We start from the raw sequence: 21,040 nt of genomic DNA, 5'->3' as shown, positions 1-21,040 counted from the left end.
CCTGTCCACAGGATATGTTTAAAACAACACAAGACACTTGATCTAGGAAATAAACTTCACAAGAATGGAAATGTTTCAGAAGGGGAACAGAAAAACAATACAGCTTTCTCAAGGAGAATGAAAAAAAATTTTCTCAAAATGGTCTTGGTTTACCATTAACTAGTCTAAACAGTAGGACTACACTGATTTGCCCTTTTGGTTCCTTTGCACATTGCTAAACTGTTTACAGATTGGTTCTTAAAGTATAACTCAATTGCCACCTCAAGTTGCCAACAACCAAACAAATTCTGTCTAATGAATAATCTTTGTACTATTCTGGTTTAACCTAGTTTCTCGCTAAGGGGGAGGGATATACAGATACTAGTTTATGACTGTCTTGGCATTAATGTGCCTCCCATGTCTTCTCTATAGCTTAGGAAAATATTACCCAGAGGTAAGCATAGCGTCGCTTATCTGAGGGTGTGGCCTGGGAGCCTCTAACCAAGGAGTCCTCAGGCTATGAGACTGTCCATCACTAGTTACTACCACCTTACTTTCTTAGAGAATTATAAGCACCCTGAGAGCAGGGACCATGTCCTAGTCATCTCTAGATCCTAGCATCTAGCAGACTGTCTGGCACACAGTAGTATTTAGTGAACAAATGAAAGGTTGGTAAGCCTCATGGAACCCATCCTTCACTCTAGTCTTATTGAACAAAACCTCCAAAGCCCCAGGAATAACCCTGTAAGCCATTTACCTTCTCATTCTGTCCCACTAACCTTGTCTTGTAGTTCTCTGAGAAGAAATGCAACTGGCTGTCCATGGAGGTTTCCTGATGAAGTGGTGAGGGGTGTATTGATGTCAGCATGGGCATCAACCCAGATGACACAAAGGTCTGGGCAGTGCCGGGTGTGACCACTAATGGTTCCGATTGCTAGGCTGCAAAGGACAAATATTATCTTCAAGGCCTTCTGCTTTGCTATCATTATCAATAAAAAATATTCTGAGCCAACACAGCTTACACTCTGTCCTCAGGGCAAAGTCAGGGCCTGGACTGGGTTAAGGTAAAACAAGTTTCCTGGGTTGTTGTCCCCAAAGATTAACCTTGAGTGGATTAGATATGAGAAATATAAAACTTTGAGGACTGGCAGCATGATAGATGTATTTCCTGTCCCCAAAATTCATGTCATTTGATCCATTAACCCTGGCCCAGAATAGGACCTCAAATGTTTGTTCAGTGAGTGAAATCTAGTTAAATGATCTATGTGTAACAAATCAAAAATGTTGCTTACTACCTCTTCAGGTGTCCACCTGGGAGATCCAATTTTAACTTACAAAGAATCAGTTATGTTAACTTTTTTTTTTTTTTGGCAGGGGGGAGGGTCCCAGGGATTGAACCCAGGGGCACTTACCACTGAGCCACATCCCCAGCCTTTTTTATTTTCTATTTTGAGACAGGGTCTCACCAAGTTGCTTAGGGCCTCACTAAATTTGCTGAAGCTGGCTTTGAACTTCCAATCCTCCTGCCTCAGTTTCCAAAGTTGCTGGGTTAGAGGTGTGCACCATTGTATCTGGCCTACATTAACTTTTTATGGATTAAAAACTATAAATCAGGGCTAGGGGAGTAGCTGGTACAGTGCACTTGTCTAACTCTGGGTTTGATTCCCCATCAGCGCGTGTGCGCACACACACCACACACACACACACACACAAATGGAGTATTACTCAGCCATAAAGAGGAATAACTATGACATTTGCCAGTAAATGGATGGATTTGGAGACTATCATGCTAAGTGAAATAAGCCAGTCCCCAAAGGTTGAATGTTTTCTCTGATATGTAGAAGCAAAACCACAAAAAAGGGGTAGAGAGGAATAGAAGTTCAGTAGATTAGACAATGGGGAATGGAGGGAAGGAAGGGAGGGTAGAAAAAGGAAAGACAGTGGAATGAATCTGACATAGTTTTCTTATGTACATATAGGGAAACCACAGTGAATCCTACCATGTGTACATCAAGAATGGAGTCCTAATAAGATTTATTCCATCTTGTATAATTATATCCAAATGGATTCTACTAAAAGAATCAATTTTAAGAAGAAAGCACTATAGCTGTTTTTGCTTATATGTGCCTGAAACCTGAAAAGTCAAAAAGTTGTTAAAGTCATTAAAGTAATAAGCCAATCCAATTTAAGACTTCATGTCCACCACTGCATAAGACAAGTTATTTGCATATTATCTGTGTTAGCATGGCATTCAAATAACTTTCAATGATTTGTTTTTGCCTTTCTTTGTCCTTGGGCTCTGCTTACATCAGCTACCTGTTCTATCTCAACTGCAGGAATATGACTGATGAGATTGTGGCTGGGAAGCTGCCCAGAAACAAAGTTGAGTTTGGCATAGACAAGAAATGCAGTTTAAGCATTCTATAGCCATCCTTGATCAATAAAGCACAAGACAGATTTTCAGGCTCCCCTTGAATGACAATATGGTCTAGTGCTGAAGGCAGTGAATTAAGGTAGATTACTGGAGTTTTTGTCCAGGAAGAGCTGTGAGATTGAAGACAAATTATCAAACTTCTCCAGACTTCCACTTTCCTTTCTGTAAGATAGGAATAAGAGTACTTGGCCAGTTTTAAGTCAGGACTGGTTTTGGTTGGGGGGCGGGGGTGGTACTGGGGATTAAAACCAGGGACACCACTGAGCAACATCCCTAGTCCTTTTTATTATTTAGAGACAGGGTCTCACTAAATTTGGTAGGGCCTTGCTAAGTTGCTGAGCCTAGCTTTGAACTTGATCCTCCTGCCTCAGCTTCCCAAGCTGCTGGGATTACAGGTGTGCCCTACCATACCTGGCAGAACTGGTTTGATAAGTAAGGTGGTGGTGCATGTAGTACTATATAAAAGGAGTGATCAAAACATGCCTCTTCCTTTAAAATGGTCAATAGCCATTCAAATTATACACTTGTCCCTTCCTTTATAGACTATTCCAGATTGCCTAGGTTTTAGCATTGAATAGGAAGGAAGGAAGGAAGAAATAACATGGACTGCAGTATAGATAGCTACAGGTAAAAAAGAAAAAACAAGGACCATGATAATCACATTGAGGAGGTCCCCAAAGAGTGAGACCTGACTACAGGAAAGACTAAATAAATAATCTTAGAGAGAGAGCACAGAACTCTAAAGTTGATTTAACTGAATGCACTAGTCATCATACTAGTGAATCTAGGTCTCATGACTCTATTATCCTTCCTGAATTTTTATTCTAATAAGGATTCTACCTGCTTCTCCGGCTGAACAAAAGTTGAACTTCTGATAGTGATCTGAAAAGCTCTCGGAGTACCTCAGAGAAAGTTATTCTATTAGATCTGAAAAGAAAAATTAATTGCAATGGGGGCCACAATGGATTTGAATCCTATCTCTGCTATTTCTTGGGTGTAGGCCTTGGATAAGTTATCTAATATCTGGCTTTCGGTGCTTCCAGTAATAAATAAAACCATAAAATACATTGAAGTGCTTCTAGTGCTTCATTGCCTCTACCAATAAACATCATTACTTAGCTAAAATAACAGTCCCCTGTGAAATCTGACTATTCAAGCACAGACCAACTTCTTTCTTCTCTGAAAGTCTGTAGAATTCAATATTTTAAAAAAATTTGTTCCACATGTTTTAATTTCATCTAACTGGAATAAATTGCAAAGTTTCCTACAAATCCTTAGACTGCTGAGAAAACATCAGTACAGTGCTCAGTGAAGTATATACTGACCTACTAAGAGACAAAGGCTCCAGTGACCAAATACATTAGTCACCTAGGGTATTGTGGACTGGAAAGTATATTCACATTCTAAGGGATGATCTCTAGCAAATCTATTAGAAATGTTAATAAAAATGCCTAAATTTGGGTTGGGGTTGGGCTCAGTGGTAGAGCGCTCACCTAGCATGTGTGAGGCCCTGGGTTTGATCCTCAGCACCACATAAAATAAAGGTTTTGTGTCCAAATATAACTAAAAAAACAAATATTTTTGAAAAATGCCTAAATTTAGTCCTGATGTATTCTTCCAGTTCTCCAAAATGAAAGTCATGTTTTCTAGAAAACTTAAGAAGATAAGCATGAAACATGGTGACTAAAAACCTTGCTTAACCTACCTTTGTACTTGCTGTGTCAAATAACACAAATCCTCTTACTATTCAATGTGTTACACAAAGCAAAATACACAGTTCCTACAAAAGTTCGTGATATTAGACATTAAAATGATGTTATATATACCACACCCTAAAAATACTGTAGATATTTTTCTTGGGATGAAGAAACTAAGATAGCAACTAAGTAATGAGCCCAAAGCAACATGTTATCCAGCCCCTCACCACACCTGGCTCCAGCTTACCTGTGGTCGCCTCCCACGGTGACACAGCTGTAGCCACCTGATACTGCTCTGCTGACCACCTCTGCCAGTTCCTGGTTGGCAAGGCCCACAGAGCGTGGGTTCACTATCAGGTTGTTATAGAGATCATCTTTGGGCACTGGAGTAAAACTCAAGTCTCCAAAGTCTTTTAAGCGGCAACCTAGAAACAAGGGGTGATAAGAAAAATTGTATGTACTTTTCCAATTCTTACTGGCCTGGGATACTCATGGCAAAGTATACATCATACTTATTTTGTCACAGTAAAAATTAAAGTGTCACATAAATCCTGGGAAGTAAACCCTCTTTTAATTTTTTTTAAGATGTAGATGGACACAAAACCTTTATTTATTTATTTATTTAATATTTTTTGGTAGTGAGGATTGAACCCAGGGGTGCTTAACCACTGAGCCACATCTCCAGCCCTTTTTTTTCTAAATATATTTTTTATTTAAGAGACAAGTTCTCACTGAGTTTGCTTAGGGCCTTGCTAAATTGTATAGGCTGGCTTTGAACTTGCAATCTTCCTGCCTCAGCCTCCTGAGTTGCTGGGATTACAGGTGTGTGCCACCATACCCAGTGATTATTTTATTTATTTTTTATGATTATTTTATTTATTTTTATGTGGTGCTAAGAATCAAACAGCGTGCCTCACACATTAGGCAAGCACTCTACCACTGAGCTATAACCCTAGCCCGAGTAAACCCTCTTAAAAGAACACCATTTTTGCAGAAGAAACAACTAAAACCAAGAAGTATAATTAACTTAACCTAAATCACAAAATTGGTAGCATATGTCCCAGACTTATAAAGGGGAAGTAAAATACCAAAAGTAACCAACAGGATTTAAAGAAAATAAGTACTATTAATTAGGACCAAAATACACATATAGAAATTCTCAGACTTTTTAAAAATATTTTTTAGTTGTAGTTGGACACAATATCTTTATCTGTTTATTTTTATGTGGTGCTAGGCATTGAACCCAGTGCCTCACACATGCCAAGCTGGTAGAGCACTTGCCTGGCACGTGTGAGGCAATGGGTTCGATACCTAGCACCACATAAAAATAAAATAAAGCTATTGTGTCAATCTACAACTAAATTTAAAAAAATCAGAAGACCTAAAGCATACTAAAATATCTGCCAGGCATGGTGGCACATGGCTTTAATCCTAGCAACTGAGGAGGCTGAGGCAGAAGAATTCCAAGTTCTAGACCAGCCTCAGTAATTTAGCAAGGCCCTGAACAGCCTAGTGTGATCTGTCACAAAAAATAAGGGTTTGCGGGGACTGGGCTTGTGGCTTAATGGTAGAATGCTCACCTAGCATGTGTGAGGCACTGGATTCAATCCTCAGCACCACATAAAAATAAAATAAAGGTACTGTGTCCACCTACAACTAAATATAAAAAATGATAATAAATAAGGGCTGGGGGTGTGGCTTAGTGGTAAAGTGCCCCAAGTTCAATCCCCTGTTCAAAAAAAAAGAAAGAAATATATAATATATAATATTTGTTATTACAAATTACTGGCAACTGTTACGCTTTTTTTTTTTTCAGTGCTGAGGATTGAACCCAGGGTCACTTTAACACTGACTTACATCCCCAACCCTTTTCATTTTTTATTTTTGAGACAGGGTCTTGTTAAATTGCCCAGACTGGGCTCAAACTTTTGATTGACCTGTTTTAGCTTCCTGAGTCATTGGGATTATAGATATATGCCACCAAGCCTGGCTGGTTTAACATAAATTCTTATTTAGGATTCACAACAGTTCTATGAAGCAACTAAAATAATGCCTTTTTCATACAGTATGAGGACACTCAAGCAAAGAAAAGTAACTTACCTAAGGTCACATAGCTGCCAAATGCCAGAATCAAGATCTAGCAGGGCACAATTACACATGCCTGTAATCCCAATTACTCAGGAGGCTGAGACAGGAAGATTGTAAGTTCAGGGCCAGCCTGTGCAACTTAGCAAGACCCTGTCTCAAAAAATTTTTTCAAAGAAAGGGTTGGGAGGGTAGCTCTGTGATAGAATGCTTGCCTAGCTTTTGCTAAGTCTTGGGTTTAATCCCTAGTCCAAGTCATCTGGCTCTAATATTTGTATTCCTTACTGTACAGTTTGCCTCCCAAATAATTCTTCCTGCTTCCAATACTTTAAGAACTCAATAGCCAGGCATGGTGACGCATGTCGTTTAGGAAGCTGAGAAAGGAAGATCAAGAGTTCAAAGCCAGCCTCAGCAACAGCGAGGCACCAAGAAACTCAGAGAGACCTGTCTCTAAACAAAATACAAAATAGGGGTGGGGATGTGGCTCAGTGGTTGAGTGTCCCTGAGTTCAATCCCCAGTACCCCCCGCCAAAATATATATATATATATACACACACACACACACACACACACACACATACACGTTCTGACAACTTTGAATACTTTCTACCTATATTGTAGGTGAAAACGAAACAATCCAATTCTATCCAAAAGGGACATGAGGGCTATGGTTGTGGCTCAGTGGTAGAGCGCTTGCTAGCATGTGTGAGGCACTGGGTCCAATCCTCAGTACCACAATAAATAAAAGTCAATAAATAGAGGTATTGTGTCCATCTACAACTAAAAAAAATTAGAAAAGGGACATGAACTATGAGAGAACAGAATGTTACAGATTGTATGCTTAGGGCCCTGCTTCTCAAACTGGTGTCTAGTTATTGGGGTTCAGGGGGACTGTAACATCTCAATATCTGCATGGATTTGTTAAAGATTTGGATTAAGACCAGCATGGAACCGGGCGTGATGGCACACACCTGTAATGCCAGCAGTTCAGGAGTCTGAGGTAGAAGGATCACAAATTTGAGACCAGCCTATGGAATTTAGCAAGGTCCTGTCTCATAACAATAAAGGGCTGGGGATGTAATTCAGTGGTAAAATTTCCATGTTCAATCCCTAGTATAGCTAAAAGAAGGGGGGGTGGAGAAAGGAAGAAAGAATGAGTGAGCATAAAAGACCCCACATGAGAGATTTATCCAAACAAGTAAGAGGAAAGGAAGGAGGGAAAATGCAGGTAGGAGAAGAATGACAAAAAAAAACAAAAACAATGGGAACCAAGAGAAAATGACCAAATAAAATCTTTGTTTTGTTTTGGGGCTGCTGGGGATCAAATCAAGGGCCTCATGCAGGCTAGGCAAACCCTCTATCAGAGAGCTACACCCCAGTCTATAAAAATCTTTTTTTAAAAGAGCTCAGTGGGACACTCAAGAGGCCGAGTCAGGAAGATCACAAGTTTGAGACTAACCTCAGCAACTTGCTGAGTCCCTGACTCAAATTTAAAAAAATAAATGACTGAGATTGTAGCTCATTGGTAAAATAGAAAATGAAAATCTTTTAAAAAGAAAGTCAAGAACTGGGGATGTAGCTCAGTGGTATAGCACTTGCCTAGCATGTACAAGATCCTGAGTTTGACCCACACACACCACACACACACACACACAAAAAAAGCCACAAGTAAAATCATTATTGACTTCACCAAATTTCAAAATGTGGGGAGGACACTTTAGACTTAAGAGAAATGAAACTCTAACTTTGAAGTCAATATCAGGTGTGGTCAGATCTTGAATGTTAGTGCCTATTCTAGGGTGTTTTTATTTGTATTTTTAATCTCAACAACCCCTTCAAGCATATTAAGCATTAGGTTCTTACTGGATTAAAACCCTAGAGCATGTCTGGTGTTTTGTAATTAGGTGCATAATTATAAAAGCCTTATAATCTAAATAATAATGTTAATATTAACTAACTTTAGAGACTTCTCAGTGAGCTACACCCCAATCTATAAAAATCTTTTGCCAGGCACTTTAACTCATATTAATCCTCACATGCAAAAAATATACTGAGGAATTAAAATTTTCGTAGGTAAGTGACAGAACTTGGGGAACTCTCAAGACCAATCATGGAAATCAGGCTGTAGACTCAAGTAAGTGCAACAGAAAACTGCGCTCTGCTCATTTGTATTTTCTTACTAGGGGGAAAACAAACAACAACAACAAAGTAAAACTGAACAAGGCCTGAAAATAATTTGGTAGTCTTAGAATAATACTGTCCAAGGAAGAAAGACTGAATTTTGTAAAAAGATTTTGATCAATAAATGTGTAACTGTGCTTTGGATTGGGTTAACAGAGTAATTCACAGCATAAGGACTGGAATTTAGCTCAGTGTTAGAGCACTTTGCCTAGCATGCTCAAAGCCTTGGGTTCAATCCCCAGCCCTGTGGGGGCAAAACCAAAGATTAATTCAGAGCCCAGATGGTAGATTCTCCTAAATTACCCAACTTTATTTACTCTATTTTCTCACCAAGCCACCTTATGGTTACTCACTTGGTTTTCCAGATGCCTTCACTTACTCACAAGGGCTTCCAAACAGTGCGTGCTGGAAGGTCTCTTGTTCAACATAATTACGCAGAGGCATTTTGTTTTATCCAGCATGGTTAGTGTGAGTCTGGGTATTAGAGCCTGAGAATCTCTACACACGCAAGCTTTGTGTTTCTGGATCCACAAAGCTCTGAGCCTGACCAGAAAAAAATTAGTATCTTGAGAGGCCCTGCCTGAGCGGCCTGCCCTCTAGACTCCTAACTCAGCTCTTTAATTTTCATAATAAGTAAGAACTAGGAATAGCAAGTATTAAAGGATCAGAGGAAGTCTGCTGAAGATTGAGGCAGTCAAAGAAGGGCCCCTCCAACTTAAACTTGTATCAGCACTGTTTTATTTTCTACCCTACTGGGACAGAAATTATAAAAATGAATGAGGAGGTATCTAATGGTAGAGGGTCCCACCCTAGTCCCCAGGCCAATATACTATACTATATCCTTGCAAGCCTTTATACCTAATATTTTCTTAAGTAAGACTATTAGGTAGAGTAGGCTACACTGCTGTAGCAAAGCCCCCAAAATAATGGCTCAAAGATATTGTTTCTTTTTCATCTAACATCTAGAGTGGGTATCTCAGTCAGCAGGAGGCTTTCCTCCATGTTGGGATTCACGCATCTGGCTTGTAACTGTCATAACTAGGGCTTTGCCACTGATGGGGCTAAGGTTAGGTCTCTCCAGATTCAAAGCAGCAGGAGGGAGAAATATATTGATAAGGCATAGCTACTCTTTACAGGCCCCGGCTGAGAAATGGCACATCACTCCTGTTCACATAGCACTGGCCAGCAAAGTCTAGCTTATGTCCAGAAGAAAAAAAAGTAGAATTGTGGGAAACAGTTAACAATCTCAGCCATAATGAGTTTTGTTTTGTTCTTATTCTATGCCATAAATTTTAAGCTGTTAAAAATCAAAAAATTCTGCCAGACATAGTAGTGTACACCTGTAATCCCAGTGACTTGGGAAGCTGAGGCAGGAGGCCAGACTCAGCAACTTAGCAAGACCCTGTCTAAAAAAAAAAAAAAAAGCTGGAGACATAGCTCAGTGATAAATACCCCTGCGTTCAATCCAGCATAATAAAGAAATAAATAAGTTACCACTTTTGTTACTGTAGATTTATCAATCTATAGTATTTTAACTATTAATTGTAGAGCTAAATCATCAAAATTATTATGCCATCCTGAGCTGGCCTCCTAAGAGCTCTCTCCTCTAATGCCCACTGTATCAAGAGCACTGAGGCACCCAAAGAACTTATAGAATCCAAGGTTGGTTTCTAAAGAGTGAACAAAGGCCCCAAAGAAGAAATATACATGCCATGTTTGATAACAGGTGACCAACTTAATAAGAATGACACGTCTGCAAATTGGAGCATTGTGATATGAGGTACTGGAGAACATGATTGCAACCTACAGGCTACATTTCTTGAGAGAAGCAGGAGATTGATTGATAGGGGGTTCATTTTTTAAGAACCAGATAAACTGAGTACTAGTAAAGGTACTATTTTGTCAGAATGCTATGACAGATTCTCAGTTCAAAGAGCAGAAGGAAATGGTCTCATTACTTTTAAATATTAGAGTAACATTATAAAGAGCAAACATCATAACATGGAAGGAGTATCTGCCTGCTGTGCTTCAGGTCAACTTATCTGCCAAGTGTAGGTCAGATGAGACCTACAAGGTTTTTTGAGTTTTTTTCCCTTGGTACTGGGAATTGAACCCAGGCTCTTGCACATGCTGGGAAAGCACTCTACCACTGAGATATATCCCAGGCCCTGAGATCCAGTGTTTCAATGCTATCCTTTACTTTTATATTTTATTTTTTGTGGTGTTGGGCCCAGGATCTCATGTATGTTAGGCAAGCACTCTCCCACTTTTTATTTTATTTTGAAATATGGTCTCATTAATTGCCCAGGCTGGCCTCAATCTTGCAATCCTCCTGCCTCAGCCTACTAAGTAGCTGAGATTTTAACTATTCTGCACCACTAGGTCCAGAATATCAAATTATTATATATGTATATATTTTTTGCAGTACTAGGGATTAAATCCAGGGCACTCTACCACCGAGTTACATCCCCAGCCTTTTTTGGTTTTTTATTTTAAGTCAGGGTCTTGCTAAATTCTTGAAGCTAGTCTCAAATTTATAATCCTGTCTCAGCATCCTGAGTTGCTGGCATTATAGGTGTACACCACTGTACCTGTTAAAATTTCATCCTTTCTTCTTTTTTTTTTTTGGCAGTGCTAGAGATCAAACCCAGGGCCTGATGATGCTCAGTAACCACTCTTCCTCTAAGCCCGGCCCTCAGATTCCTTATTAAAAGTAAGAACTGGTTGCAATGGTATGAATCTTTAATCCCAGCAATTTGGGATTACAAAGCTAGTCTCAGAAATTTAGTGATACCCTAAGTAATTTAGTGAGACCCTGTCCCAAAATAAAAAGGGCTAATGATGTGGTAAAGTGCCCCTGGATTCAATCCCTGGTAACAATAAATAAATAAATAAAATGTTTTAAAAAGAGATGGAGATGTGGCTCAGTGGTAGAGTGCTAGCATATCATCCAAGAGACTCTGGTTTCAATCCCTGGTTCTGCAAAAAATAAATAAATAAATAAAAATAAAAGCTGGGCACAGTGGCACACACCTCTAATCCCAATGACCCAAGAGTCTGAGGCAGGAGAATTGCAAGTTTGAAGACAGCCTTGGCAACTTAAGTAGACCATGTCTCAAAAAATAAAAAGGAGGTTGGAGCTGCAACTCGGTGGCAGAGTGCTTGCCTAGCATGTGTGAGGCACTGGGTTCGATCCTCAGCACCACATAAAAATAAAGGCATTCTGTCCATTGACAACTACAAAAAAATTTTAAATAAATAAAAAGGGCTGGAGGTGCAGCTCTGTGGTAGAGCAGTCCCTGGGTTCAGTCCCCAGCACCAAAAGAAAAAGAGGAGGAACAAGATGAGTCTGAAACTTAAAGAAACTCTCAAGTCAAACAAATTTGGAAGCAAACTGAAAGGGCCCTCATTTTCCCCTTGTTCTTTATATGCTGGCACAGCCTCATACTGGAAACTTGTCTCCAGAGCGAAGGTAATAAAATACACTGAATACTACTATGATCTTTCAGGCTCAGATATTACCTTTGGCCTTGATAAAGCCCTCTAGGCTCCAACGAAGTGGAAAAAGAACACAAATGCATCAACAAGATGATGTAACTGGCGGTGAGAAAGAAATCAAACAGCCCGGTGTGACCTTCACAATAGCTACAACAAGCACTTCTATTTTAGGGCTAGTGAGTAAATCCCAGAGGGAAGCCAGTGACAGGAAAGAAGGAAATAGGATATAATTATCTGCCTCCATATATCACAGTGTGCTAGGCACTTTACTGAGAATTGAGCAAGACTGGATAGCTCCGTCCACTGAGACAAGCTTCAGTCACCCTTTGGTTAGAGATTCACATCAGGCAATGTCATGAATGAGCAGGTATTTTTTGGACAGCACAAAAGCATTCCATTCTTCCTCTTACATGGGGCACCAAGTGTTATCAAGACTCCCAGCAAATAAAGAGATGGGTTTCAAGGTGGAGTGACACAGAGAGTCTCTCAAGCCCCAGGTAACCCACTGGCAGGGTAACAGAAATGGAAAAAAGCTGGGGACCTCTGAGTATGCAATTTTTTTCAAACTCCTCCTAAACAGACTTTGCAATTGCATTTAGTGCTGATAAGTACTAATGGCTTTTTTGGGTCGGGGGGAGTACTAGGGATTGAACCAAGAGGCACTTTACCACTGAGCCACATCTCCAGCCCTTTTTAAAAATTTTTATCTTGAGACATATCTCACCTAAGTTGCTAAGGCTGGTCTTGAACTTGAAATCCCAAGTCTTTAATGGCTTTTGAAGTTATACATTCAAATGTTGTATATGGGAAATATAATCTGACAAAGGAATTCCTAGTATTTTAAAGGAATATATTTGCTATTTTTAGAATTTCACCTATACTTGGAATACTAGCTTTGTTTTGTTTGTTTGTTTTTGTTTTGTTTTGGTACTGGGGATTGAACCCACAGTGACTTTACCACTGAGGTATATCCCCATCCCTTAAAAAAAAAAATTTGAGACAGGGTCTCACTCAGTTGCTAAGGGTCTCACTAAATTGCTAAGGCTGGCCTCAAATTTGTGATCCTCTGGCCTCAGCCTCCAGAGTCACTGGGATTATAGGCATGAACTACATGCCTGGCTTGGAATTCCAGCCTTTGTTTACTTATTCAGTAAACAAAGCTGAAATGTTACTAGAGATTTAAACTAGGGGGAAAAAATGCCAGGGTTAATTCAGACCATTTAGAATAAAAGAATCTCTCTTATCCCTAAAATGTGACTTGGGTAATAACCTTCAAAAGATTATTATTTAAGTAAACTAATTTGGTTGCCACCAATAAAATACAGAAATCTAAATTGTATTTAGTGCATTTAACTCCCAGAGGTTATGCAACCTCAAAAACCAAAAATGTGTTTTGAGCTATCTAAAATCAGCTCTTGCTTATTTACATCCAGTCTCCAAATAAGTTCGATACATTAAGGAAAGAATATAAAACCCAAGTAGACATATTCTGGTTTACTTCAGAGTCCCAGAGAAGACTCTGCCAACCAGCCCTCTCTGTCTCCTTCCTCCTCATCTGCTTTACTCTCTTGTTGCCTCTATACCAGGACGGTGTTTGCTGAGACAGTGAAGACTGTGACTGAAGAAAACAGGAGCAGGGACAGTAGTATTGGGGGCTCAAGGATGGAAGGTGACCTTGGGGATGTAGGCCTGTCACTTCAGACATATCTGTCTACCACACACCAGAGTTAGCCTCAAGATCAAATGATACAAACATGGTGTTAACAGATACTTTTGTATGAATGTTATGATTGAGTTTAAAAAAAAAAAAACACTTGAAAATTTAGCTCAACATTTGTCTAGCAAGTCTGAGACCCTGGGTTCAATCCCCAGCATCAAGAAAAAAAAAATTAGTTTAAGAAAGTAACTGAGATGACTCGAAACACCAGATATATGTTTCCACTAATTTGGTTCTCCAGTTATATCTGTCCTTGTCTAAGGAGAACAGATGGTATCAACTCTTCGGATGGGCTTAGTAACACGCCCCTCTGCACCAACTCAAGTCAACCCTCTAAGCACCTCTGGGTCCTAGAGAGCCAACTTAGGCTTTCCCAGGCTGACTCGGTTAATGGCACCCTAACAGCCTGGTTCCAGCACAGGCACAGATGGAATTAAGAGTTCCTCTGGCTCCATAAGTCACATAATCACTTTACTTCATTCAGAAGAAGACTGCTGACCTTCTCTGAAAACAAAAGATCTGCTACATTAACATGTTGACAACATTTTAACCTTTCCAATATCAAACCCCAGGAAGAGACAGAAAAAATCCTTGGGGATAAAAAACTACTCTTTATGCTAGACACAGTGGCACATGCCTCTAATCCGAGCAGTTTGGGAGGCTGAGGCAGGAGGATCACAAATTCAAAGCCAGCCTCAGTGCCAAGGCCAATGTCTCGGCTTGGCACCAGAATCACGAGCCACCACACACCTTTGTAGGTTCAAACAGCAATTCTTTATTCCCGCTCTCACACCGCCTCCACACAGGTCCAGGGGCAATCGTGTTCTGCCATCTGCCCGCACAATTCACCTACTCCACGAGGCTATCTCCAAATCCCATTTTATTCTCACGAGAACTCAACTGGGAACAAGCAGCAGGAACACCCTAATCCCAGCAATAATCTTCAACCTCCAACTTCCCTAAAACCTATTATCTTAAACTGGCAACGCCTTAAACTCAAGGAGCCGGTTACTTCCTCAAACCTGATCAGCTCTAAACCGGGATCCGCCTTGGTCCTTGAGCAAGGTCACCTTATTAAAGCATGCATGCAATGTCCCATCCAATGTCCTCTAAGCAGCTTGGGGTAGCTTGGAAAGGAAATTTCGATGCGTCATTCCTACTTGGTAATGGCCCTCAGCACCTCAGCAACTTTGTGAGGCCCTAAGCATGTTAGTGAGACCCTTTCTCAAAATAGAATATAAAAACAGGCTAGGGATATGGCTCAGCAATTAAGCACCCTGGGTTCAATCCTGGTACGAAAAGGAAAAAAGAAAGAACTACCCCTTTACCCTTTATAGCATGTAATTCTTAAAAATTCTTATATTCTACTTGTTCCAGAAAGGGTTTAAAGAGAGACACAACATGTTGGTGATTATAGCTTGTCCAGTTACCAGTCAGCCCTGATGTGTCCCTTCCCCAGATCCTATGGCATCCCGGTGAGTCTGCCCAGAAATCTCAAAACTCTCTCCTGCATTCCACACTGCTCTGAGCTAAAAGGAGAGTACACACTGAATGGTCTCCATTAGCCAAGTGCTACACTGCATGCAATGGAAAGAATCCCTGCCCTCTGCTCCCTGACTTCCTGGAAGAGATTTCTAACCAACAAGATGTGGAGAGATGTGGTTCAGTGTCTGAACCTGTTGTGCCATATACAGTTGTTTAAATGAGCTAACAATGAAAGGCTTGCCACATTCTAGGGATTACAGATTACAACTGAATGAGGCCATCTTTGTGGTTTTTCTTCCCCACAGTTCCCTTTCTCTTCCTTGAAACTGATGTAAGCTAAGATTTCCCAGAACTTGTTTGTAATACGTCTTTTTTTTTTTTTTTTTTGGTATCAGGGTTTGAACCCAGGGGCACTTAACCACTAAGCCACATCCCCAGTCCCTTTTTCTTTTTTAGTATATATTAAATATTTTACATATATAATATTGTATCCACCTATAACTAAAAAATAAAAAATGTAATTTTTATAAATATATAAAATATTATAAATATATATAATATATATTTTCTATTTTTTAGTTATAGATGGGCACAATATCTTTATTTTTTTTTTATTTTTATTTGGTGCTGAGGATTGAACCCAGTGCCTCACATGAATGAGGCAAGTGCTCTGCTATTGAGCCACAACTCCTACCCCCGAGTCCCTTTTTATATTTTATTTAGTGATAGAGTCTCACTAAATTGCCTAGGATCTCATTAGAGTTGCTGAGGCTGGCTTAGAATTTGCAATCCTCCTGCCTCAGCCTCCCAAGTCTCTGGTATTACAGGCAGGCACCATCACACTGAGCTTACTATATCATTTTGATTAAAAACAGATTTTTGGTGAGAAAGAGCAAGCACAGGCCCACTGATTTCTCATTGAAATGGCTCCATCTTAAAGGGTATGGTGGCACATGCCTGTAATCCCGTCACTTAGTGCCAAAATTTTTTAAAAATCCACCTTGAATTTTCTTTTCTTTTTCTTTATGTAGATTTTTTATTTATATATGATAGCAGAATGCATTAAAATTCTTATTACACATATAGAGCACAATTTTTCATGTCTCTGGTTGTATACATAGTATATTCACACCAATTTGTGTCTTTATACCTGTACTTTGGATAGTAATGATCATCACATTCCACCATCATTAATTACCCCATGCCCCCTCCCTTCCCCTCCCACCCCTCTGCCCTAACTAGAGTTCATATATTCCTCCCATGCTCTTGCTCCCTATCCCACTGTGAATCAGCCTCCTTATATCAGAGAAAACTTTCGGCATTTGGTTTTTTGGGATTGGCTAACTTCTCTTAGCATTATCTTCTTTAACTCCATCTATTTACCTGCAAATGCCATGATCTTTTTTTTTTTTTAAGAGAGAGTGAGAGAATTTTTTAATATTTATTTTTTAGTTTTCGGCGGACACAACACCTTTGTTTGTATGTGGTGCTGAGGATCGAACCCGGGCTGCACGCATGCCAGGCGAGCGAACTACCGCTTGAGCCACATCCCCAGCCTCAAAATCCCATGATTTTATTCTCTTTTATTGCTGAATAATATTCCATTGTGTATATATGCCACATTTTCTTTATCCATTCATCTACTGAAGGGCATCTAGGTTGGTTCCACAGTTTGGCTATTGTGAATTGTGCTGCTATAAACATTGATGTGGCTGCATCCTTGTAGTATGCTTTTTCCACATTGAATTTTCTACATTCCCTATGAAAGATTATAAAGTCAAGGACATTAACTCTTGGAACACCAATCCTCTAAAAGCCCTAAACACAATGCCACGCACACACTGCTTTGTGAATCTTGGTTCACAAAGGCAGAAGTTTCCTATTTCTGTTACTTCTATTCATGAGTCCTCTTGCATTGGGGAGGAAGCCAGGAAGACATCATCTTCTCTCTTATTTTTTTTTTAATATATTGGGGATTGAACCCAGGGACACTGTGCCACTGAGCTACATCCCCAGCCCCCCTATTTTTTTTTCCTTAGACAGGGTCTCCTTAAGTTGCTAAGGGAGACCCTGAGGGAGACCACATTAAAATGTTGTCAACATGTCACAAGTTCCCCGAGTCCTTGGTGCACCAGGAGGGATGTGGAGAGATGTGGCAAGAGGAAGAGACAAGGCCTTACTAAATTGCTGAGGCTGGCCTCCAACTTGTAATCTTCCTGCCTCAGCCTCCCAAGCCACTAGGACTACAGACCCCATTTTCTCTTTCAATCTGAGCACCACCACACCTATTTTATACCTCCTTAATACCAGAAGAGTTCAGTCATTAAATAAAGAAAATTTATTCAAAGATTAAATAATTTAAATCAACCACTATAATCCCTTAGGTGCTGCCTTTGAATTGTGTTATCTGGATGCTAAAGGAATAATGAAGTACCTGTCTAAAATAACTAGAACATTCATTATTACCTATTTACTTCCTGGTTTAAGAACATGTTTCAAAAAGGGGGTAATAGGGCTGGAGGTATAGTTCAGTTCTAGAACATTTGCCACTCACCTGGTTTTGATCCCCAACATCACACACACACAAAAAGGGGGGTGCTGGGTGTGGTGGCATATGCCTGTAATCCCAGTGACTCAGGAGGCTGAGACAGGAGGATCCCAAGTTGCAAGCCAGGCTCAGCAATTTAGCAAGGCCCTAGGCAACTTAGTGTCTCAAAATAAAAAATAAATAGGATTAGGGATGTGGCTCAGTGGTAAAGTACCTTCAGGCTCATTCCCTGGTACCAAAAAAATCAAAACCAAACAAAAACCAAGAGGGGCCAATATAAACTAGCCATTATTACCTGCTAACATTTAGCTTGAATGAATCTCTTAATTGGTAGTCAATTAAGAGTTAACTCTTCCAAGAGTTAAAGTTTGTTATATGATGGTTATCCTTTGAGTCATGCATTCTTAAAAGTCTGGGAAACCAGTGACTTCTGAGTAGCAAATCATTGAGAGAAAGGAAACAGTGATCTGGAAAAATCCCATGGGTCACAGTGTTACAGGTGACAGCTAGGTTGCTTTGCTCCTTTTCTTCCTTCAAGCAAAGTTCACTATGTGCTCACTGTGTGCCTGGAACTCTGTTAAGTCCTGGGGATACAGAGATGAGACATGGAGCTCAGAGCCTGGTGAGAAGACAGTTAGGGAAAGTGGCAGTCCAGTCCAGGTCTAATTGCTGTGACACACGTGTTCAGAGTGTGGAGGGAAGAAAGATGACAGAAGGGAAGAGCCAGGAGGTCTTCTCAGAAGAGGGAATTTGGAAGTCTTGACAGTACAGGCCAAGAATAAAAGAGGGGAGAAGTACTTTCTAGGAAAGGCACATAATAGGGCTGTGGCTCAGTGATAGAGTGCTTGCCTAGCATGTGTGTGTGAGGCACTGGGTTTGATTCTCAGCACTGTATATAAATAAATAAAATTAAGGTCCATCAACAACTAAAGAAAAAACAATACTTAAAAAAAAAAAAAAACAAAGGAAAGACACATAATAATTCAGCCCTGCAGAACAATTCACAAGTTCCCTGAGCCATAGTGCACCAGGAGGGCTGTGGGAAGATGTGGGAGGAGGAGGCAGAGCCCAGATCATAAGGTAGTGGGGAGGTAAGATTTCAAGTCAGGAAGTAAAAAACAAATTTGCATTTTAGATCTAGTGCTCAGATAACAATGTGGAGAAATAGATTCCAGCAGTAGTGAAGGGACATGCAGGGCAGATAAAAGGTCTGTCTCCAGCTTTCTGGCTCTGTTACCTCCAGAGATGAAAGACACAGGGAGCCAGGCATGGCCTCCAGAGATGAAAGACACAGGGAGCCAGGCATGGTAATTTGTGCAGTAGTTCCAGCTACTCGGGAGGCTCAGGCAGGAGGGCAGTTTGAGCTTAGGAGTTCCAGGCCAGGCTGGGCAACACAGTAAGACTCTGTCTCAAAAAACTAAAATAAATATAAAAGAGAAAGAGACTAGGGAAGGAAGTGAAGAAGATGACAGGGAAATTGTTTTGGATTTGTTGGCATTGAAGTGTTAGGGACCCTTCTGCTGAAAATATGTAGACTGGAAATGAGTCAGTAGACCAATTCTAGGCAATACCCAATGGCTGATAATATCACGTCACCTGGGAGCCATCTTCTAGAAATATAAACACCTAGGGAGATAAGTGCTACAACCTCCAAGTTCCTATGGGAGAGAATGAAACTACTTTCCCTAGGCATAGGTGGCAGGCATCTTGCTCCAGTTTGCAAAACTACCATCTCAATTAAGGTATGAGAAATGCATTTCCCTTCAGGTAAAGCTAATCACTTTTGGCTTTTAACACAGGTCATCAATTCCAATTTCTATGATTCAGTTAGCATGCACTTTGTATGAAAGAAAATACTGTTGAGTCCTCTTTCTTGAAGCTTGGCTATTGTTTACCATGGAAACATTTTGTAATGGATTGTTCCTGCTTGACTAAATAAAAATATGAGCTTTCCATGGTCTGTGTAATCTCTTAGCAGATTGACTGTGACATATATCACATTCTGGTTTCATGCTTATTCAATAACAAAGTGTTTTCTTTCTCTACTACCTTTGTGGAGAGGTTTTCCAAATTGGGAGATTACCCAAAACTGTATATTTGAAACTTATTTTAGGTGTAATAATTATATTTTTGTTAAGTTTTAAAGAATTTCGGTTTTGAAGATACAATAATGAAACTTGCAAAGGAAATAATCCAATGTCTGTACTTTGCTTCAACATGGTCTAGAGGTAGGTGGAAAACACCCATGTGACTGACAATAGCTGATGCTGGTTGAAGGCTATATAGAGCTGACTATGTCACTGCCTACTGTCATTATGTTTGAATACTTCCATAATAAAAAATTAAAAAGAGGAGATACAGGGCTGGGATTGTGGCTCAGAGGAAGAGCACTCACCTAGCATGCCTGTGGCACTGGGTTCAATCCACAGCACACACACAAATGAAATAAGGTATTGTGTGCACCTACAACTAAAAAAAAAAAAAAAGCTTAAAAAAGAAAAAGAGAAAGTACATGGAAGACATCTTGTGTGCAGGTTTGGAGCTGGGAGGAGAAATGAGTGCTAGAAATAAAACTCTAAAGCACAGAGAGGACATTAAAGCTATGGAAATGAACAGACCACCAACTAAGTATAAGCAAGAGGATCAAAGACAGATTCCTAAAAACGCAATGTGAAATGGGTAGGTAGAAAAAGAGGATCTACCTCTTTTTCTCTAAATGAACCTGAAGAGTTAAAACCAGAGAGTAGCATCCTTTTCGGTATGGAAGCAGTGTTCAATGATGTCAAATAAGGTGAATGTCACAGCACCCACTATCTTAGAAAGCAGATAGTTGGGAATCTCAACATAACTAGTTTTATTCCAATGATGGCCCAGGAAGGTGGTTCTGAAGTAACAAAATAACTGGACAATAGCTAAAGGGCTACCTAAGGCCAAGGGAGGTAGCAGATGGGTAAATTTGTATTCTTAATTATTGAAGAAACAGGTTAGTAGACCAAGTTGAGTTATAAGAAAGAAAAAAGTTTAACTGCTAGAGCAAGAACTCTCACAAAGGCAGAAGGGGATGGAATCTAGAACACAGGGAGATGCAGTTGAGGGTTAGTTCTCTAATGTCTGTTCTTTCTGTCAACAGATTTTTAGCTGGGTGCATGACTTCTCTTTTTTTTTGGGGGGGGGCATTGAACCCAGGGGCATTTTACCACTAAGCTACATCCCTAGCACTTTTTACTTTGAGACAATCTCACTAGGTTGCTGAATCTGGCCTCAACCTTCGATCCTCCTGCCTCAGTCTTTTAGTATTACAGGTGAGCACTACCACACCCAGCAAAAAACTCTTAATTGACCAGCTTCTTGAACTGGATGTGGCCATGTGACCAGTTCTGGCCAACAGGATAAGCAGAAGTGTCCTGCAGCAACTT

General features: G+C 40.1%; 2 protein-coding genes across 6 annotated transcripts in view; one reads left to right on the top strand and one right to left on the bottom strand.

The window, feature by feature from the left end:
* The window catches only part of Vti1b (vesicle transport through interaction with t-SNAREs 1B), a 42,613-nt gene extending 23,036 nt beyond the window's left edge, over nucleotides 1-19,577 (top strand). For both annotated transcript variants that reach the window (XR_013438993.1, XR_013438992.1), the window contains one exon: nucleotides 12-19,577. The gene's annotated coding sequence lies outside the window, so the exon portion shown is untranslated. The remainder of the gene's footprint in view (nucleotides 1-11) is intronic.
* Nucleotides 1-21,040, bottom strand: part of Arg2 (arginase 2) — a 41,143-nt gene that overhangs the window by 4,765 nt on the left and 15,338 nt on the right. For 2 of the 4 annotated variants that reach the window (XM_078050103.1, XM_078050102.1), the window contains exons 3-5: nucleotides 4,358-4,535; nucleotides 3,254-3,340; nucleotides 759-918 (exon numbers count right to left, since the gene is read on the bottom strand). In XM_078050103.1, coding sequence (XP_077906229.1) covers nucleotides 759-918; nucleotides 3,254-3,340; nucleotides 4,358-4,535 — 425 coding nt within the window. The remainder of the gene's footprint in view (nucleotides 1-758; nucleotides 919-3,253; nucleotides 3,341-4,357; nucleotides 4,536-21,040) is intronic. The other 2 variants (XM_005322817.5, XM_040274823.2) reach the window with 1 other exon arrangement.

The sequence above is a fragment of the Ictidomys tridecemlineatus genome, chromosome 5 (genome assembly GCF_052094955.1).
Source record: "Ictidomys tridecemlineatus isolate mIctTri1 chromosome 5, mIctTri1.hap1, whole genome shotgun sequence".
Taxonomy (NCBI): Eukaryota; Metazoa; Chordata; class Mammalia; order Rodentia; family Sciuridae; genus Ictidomys; species Ictidomys tridecemlineatus.
The sequence above is the reverse complement of the archived record's forward strand: the minus strand, read 5'-3'. Positions and strand labels throughout refer to the sequence as shown.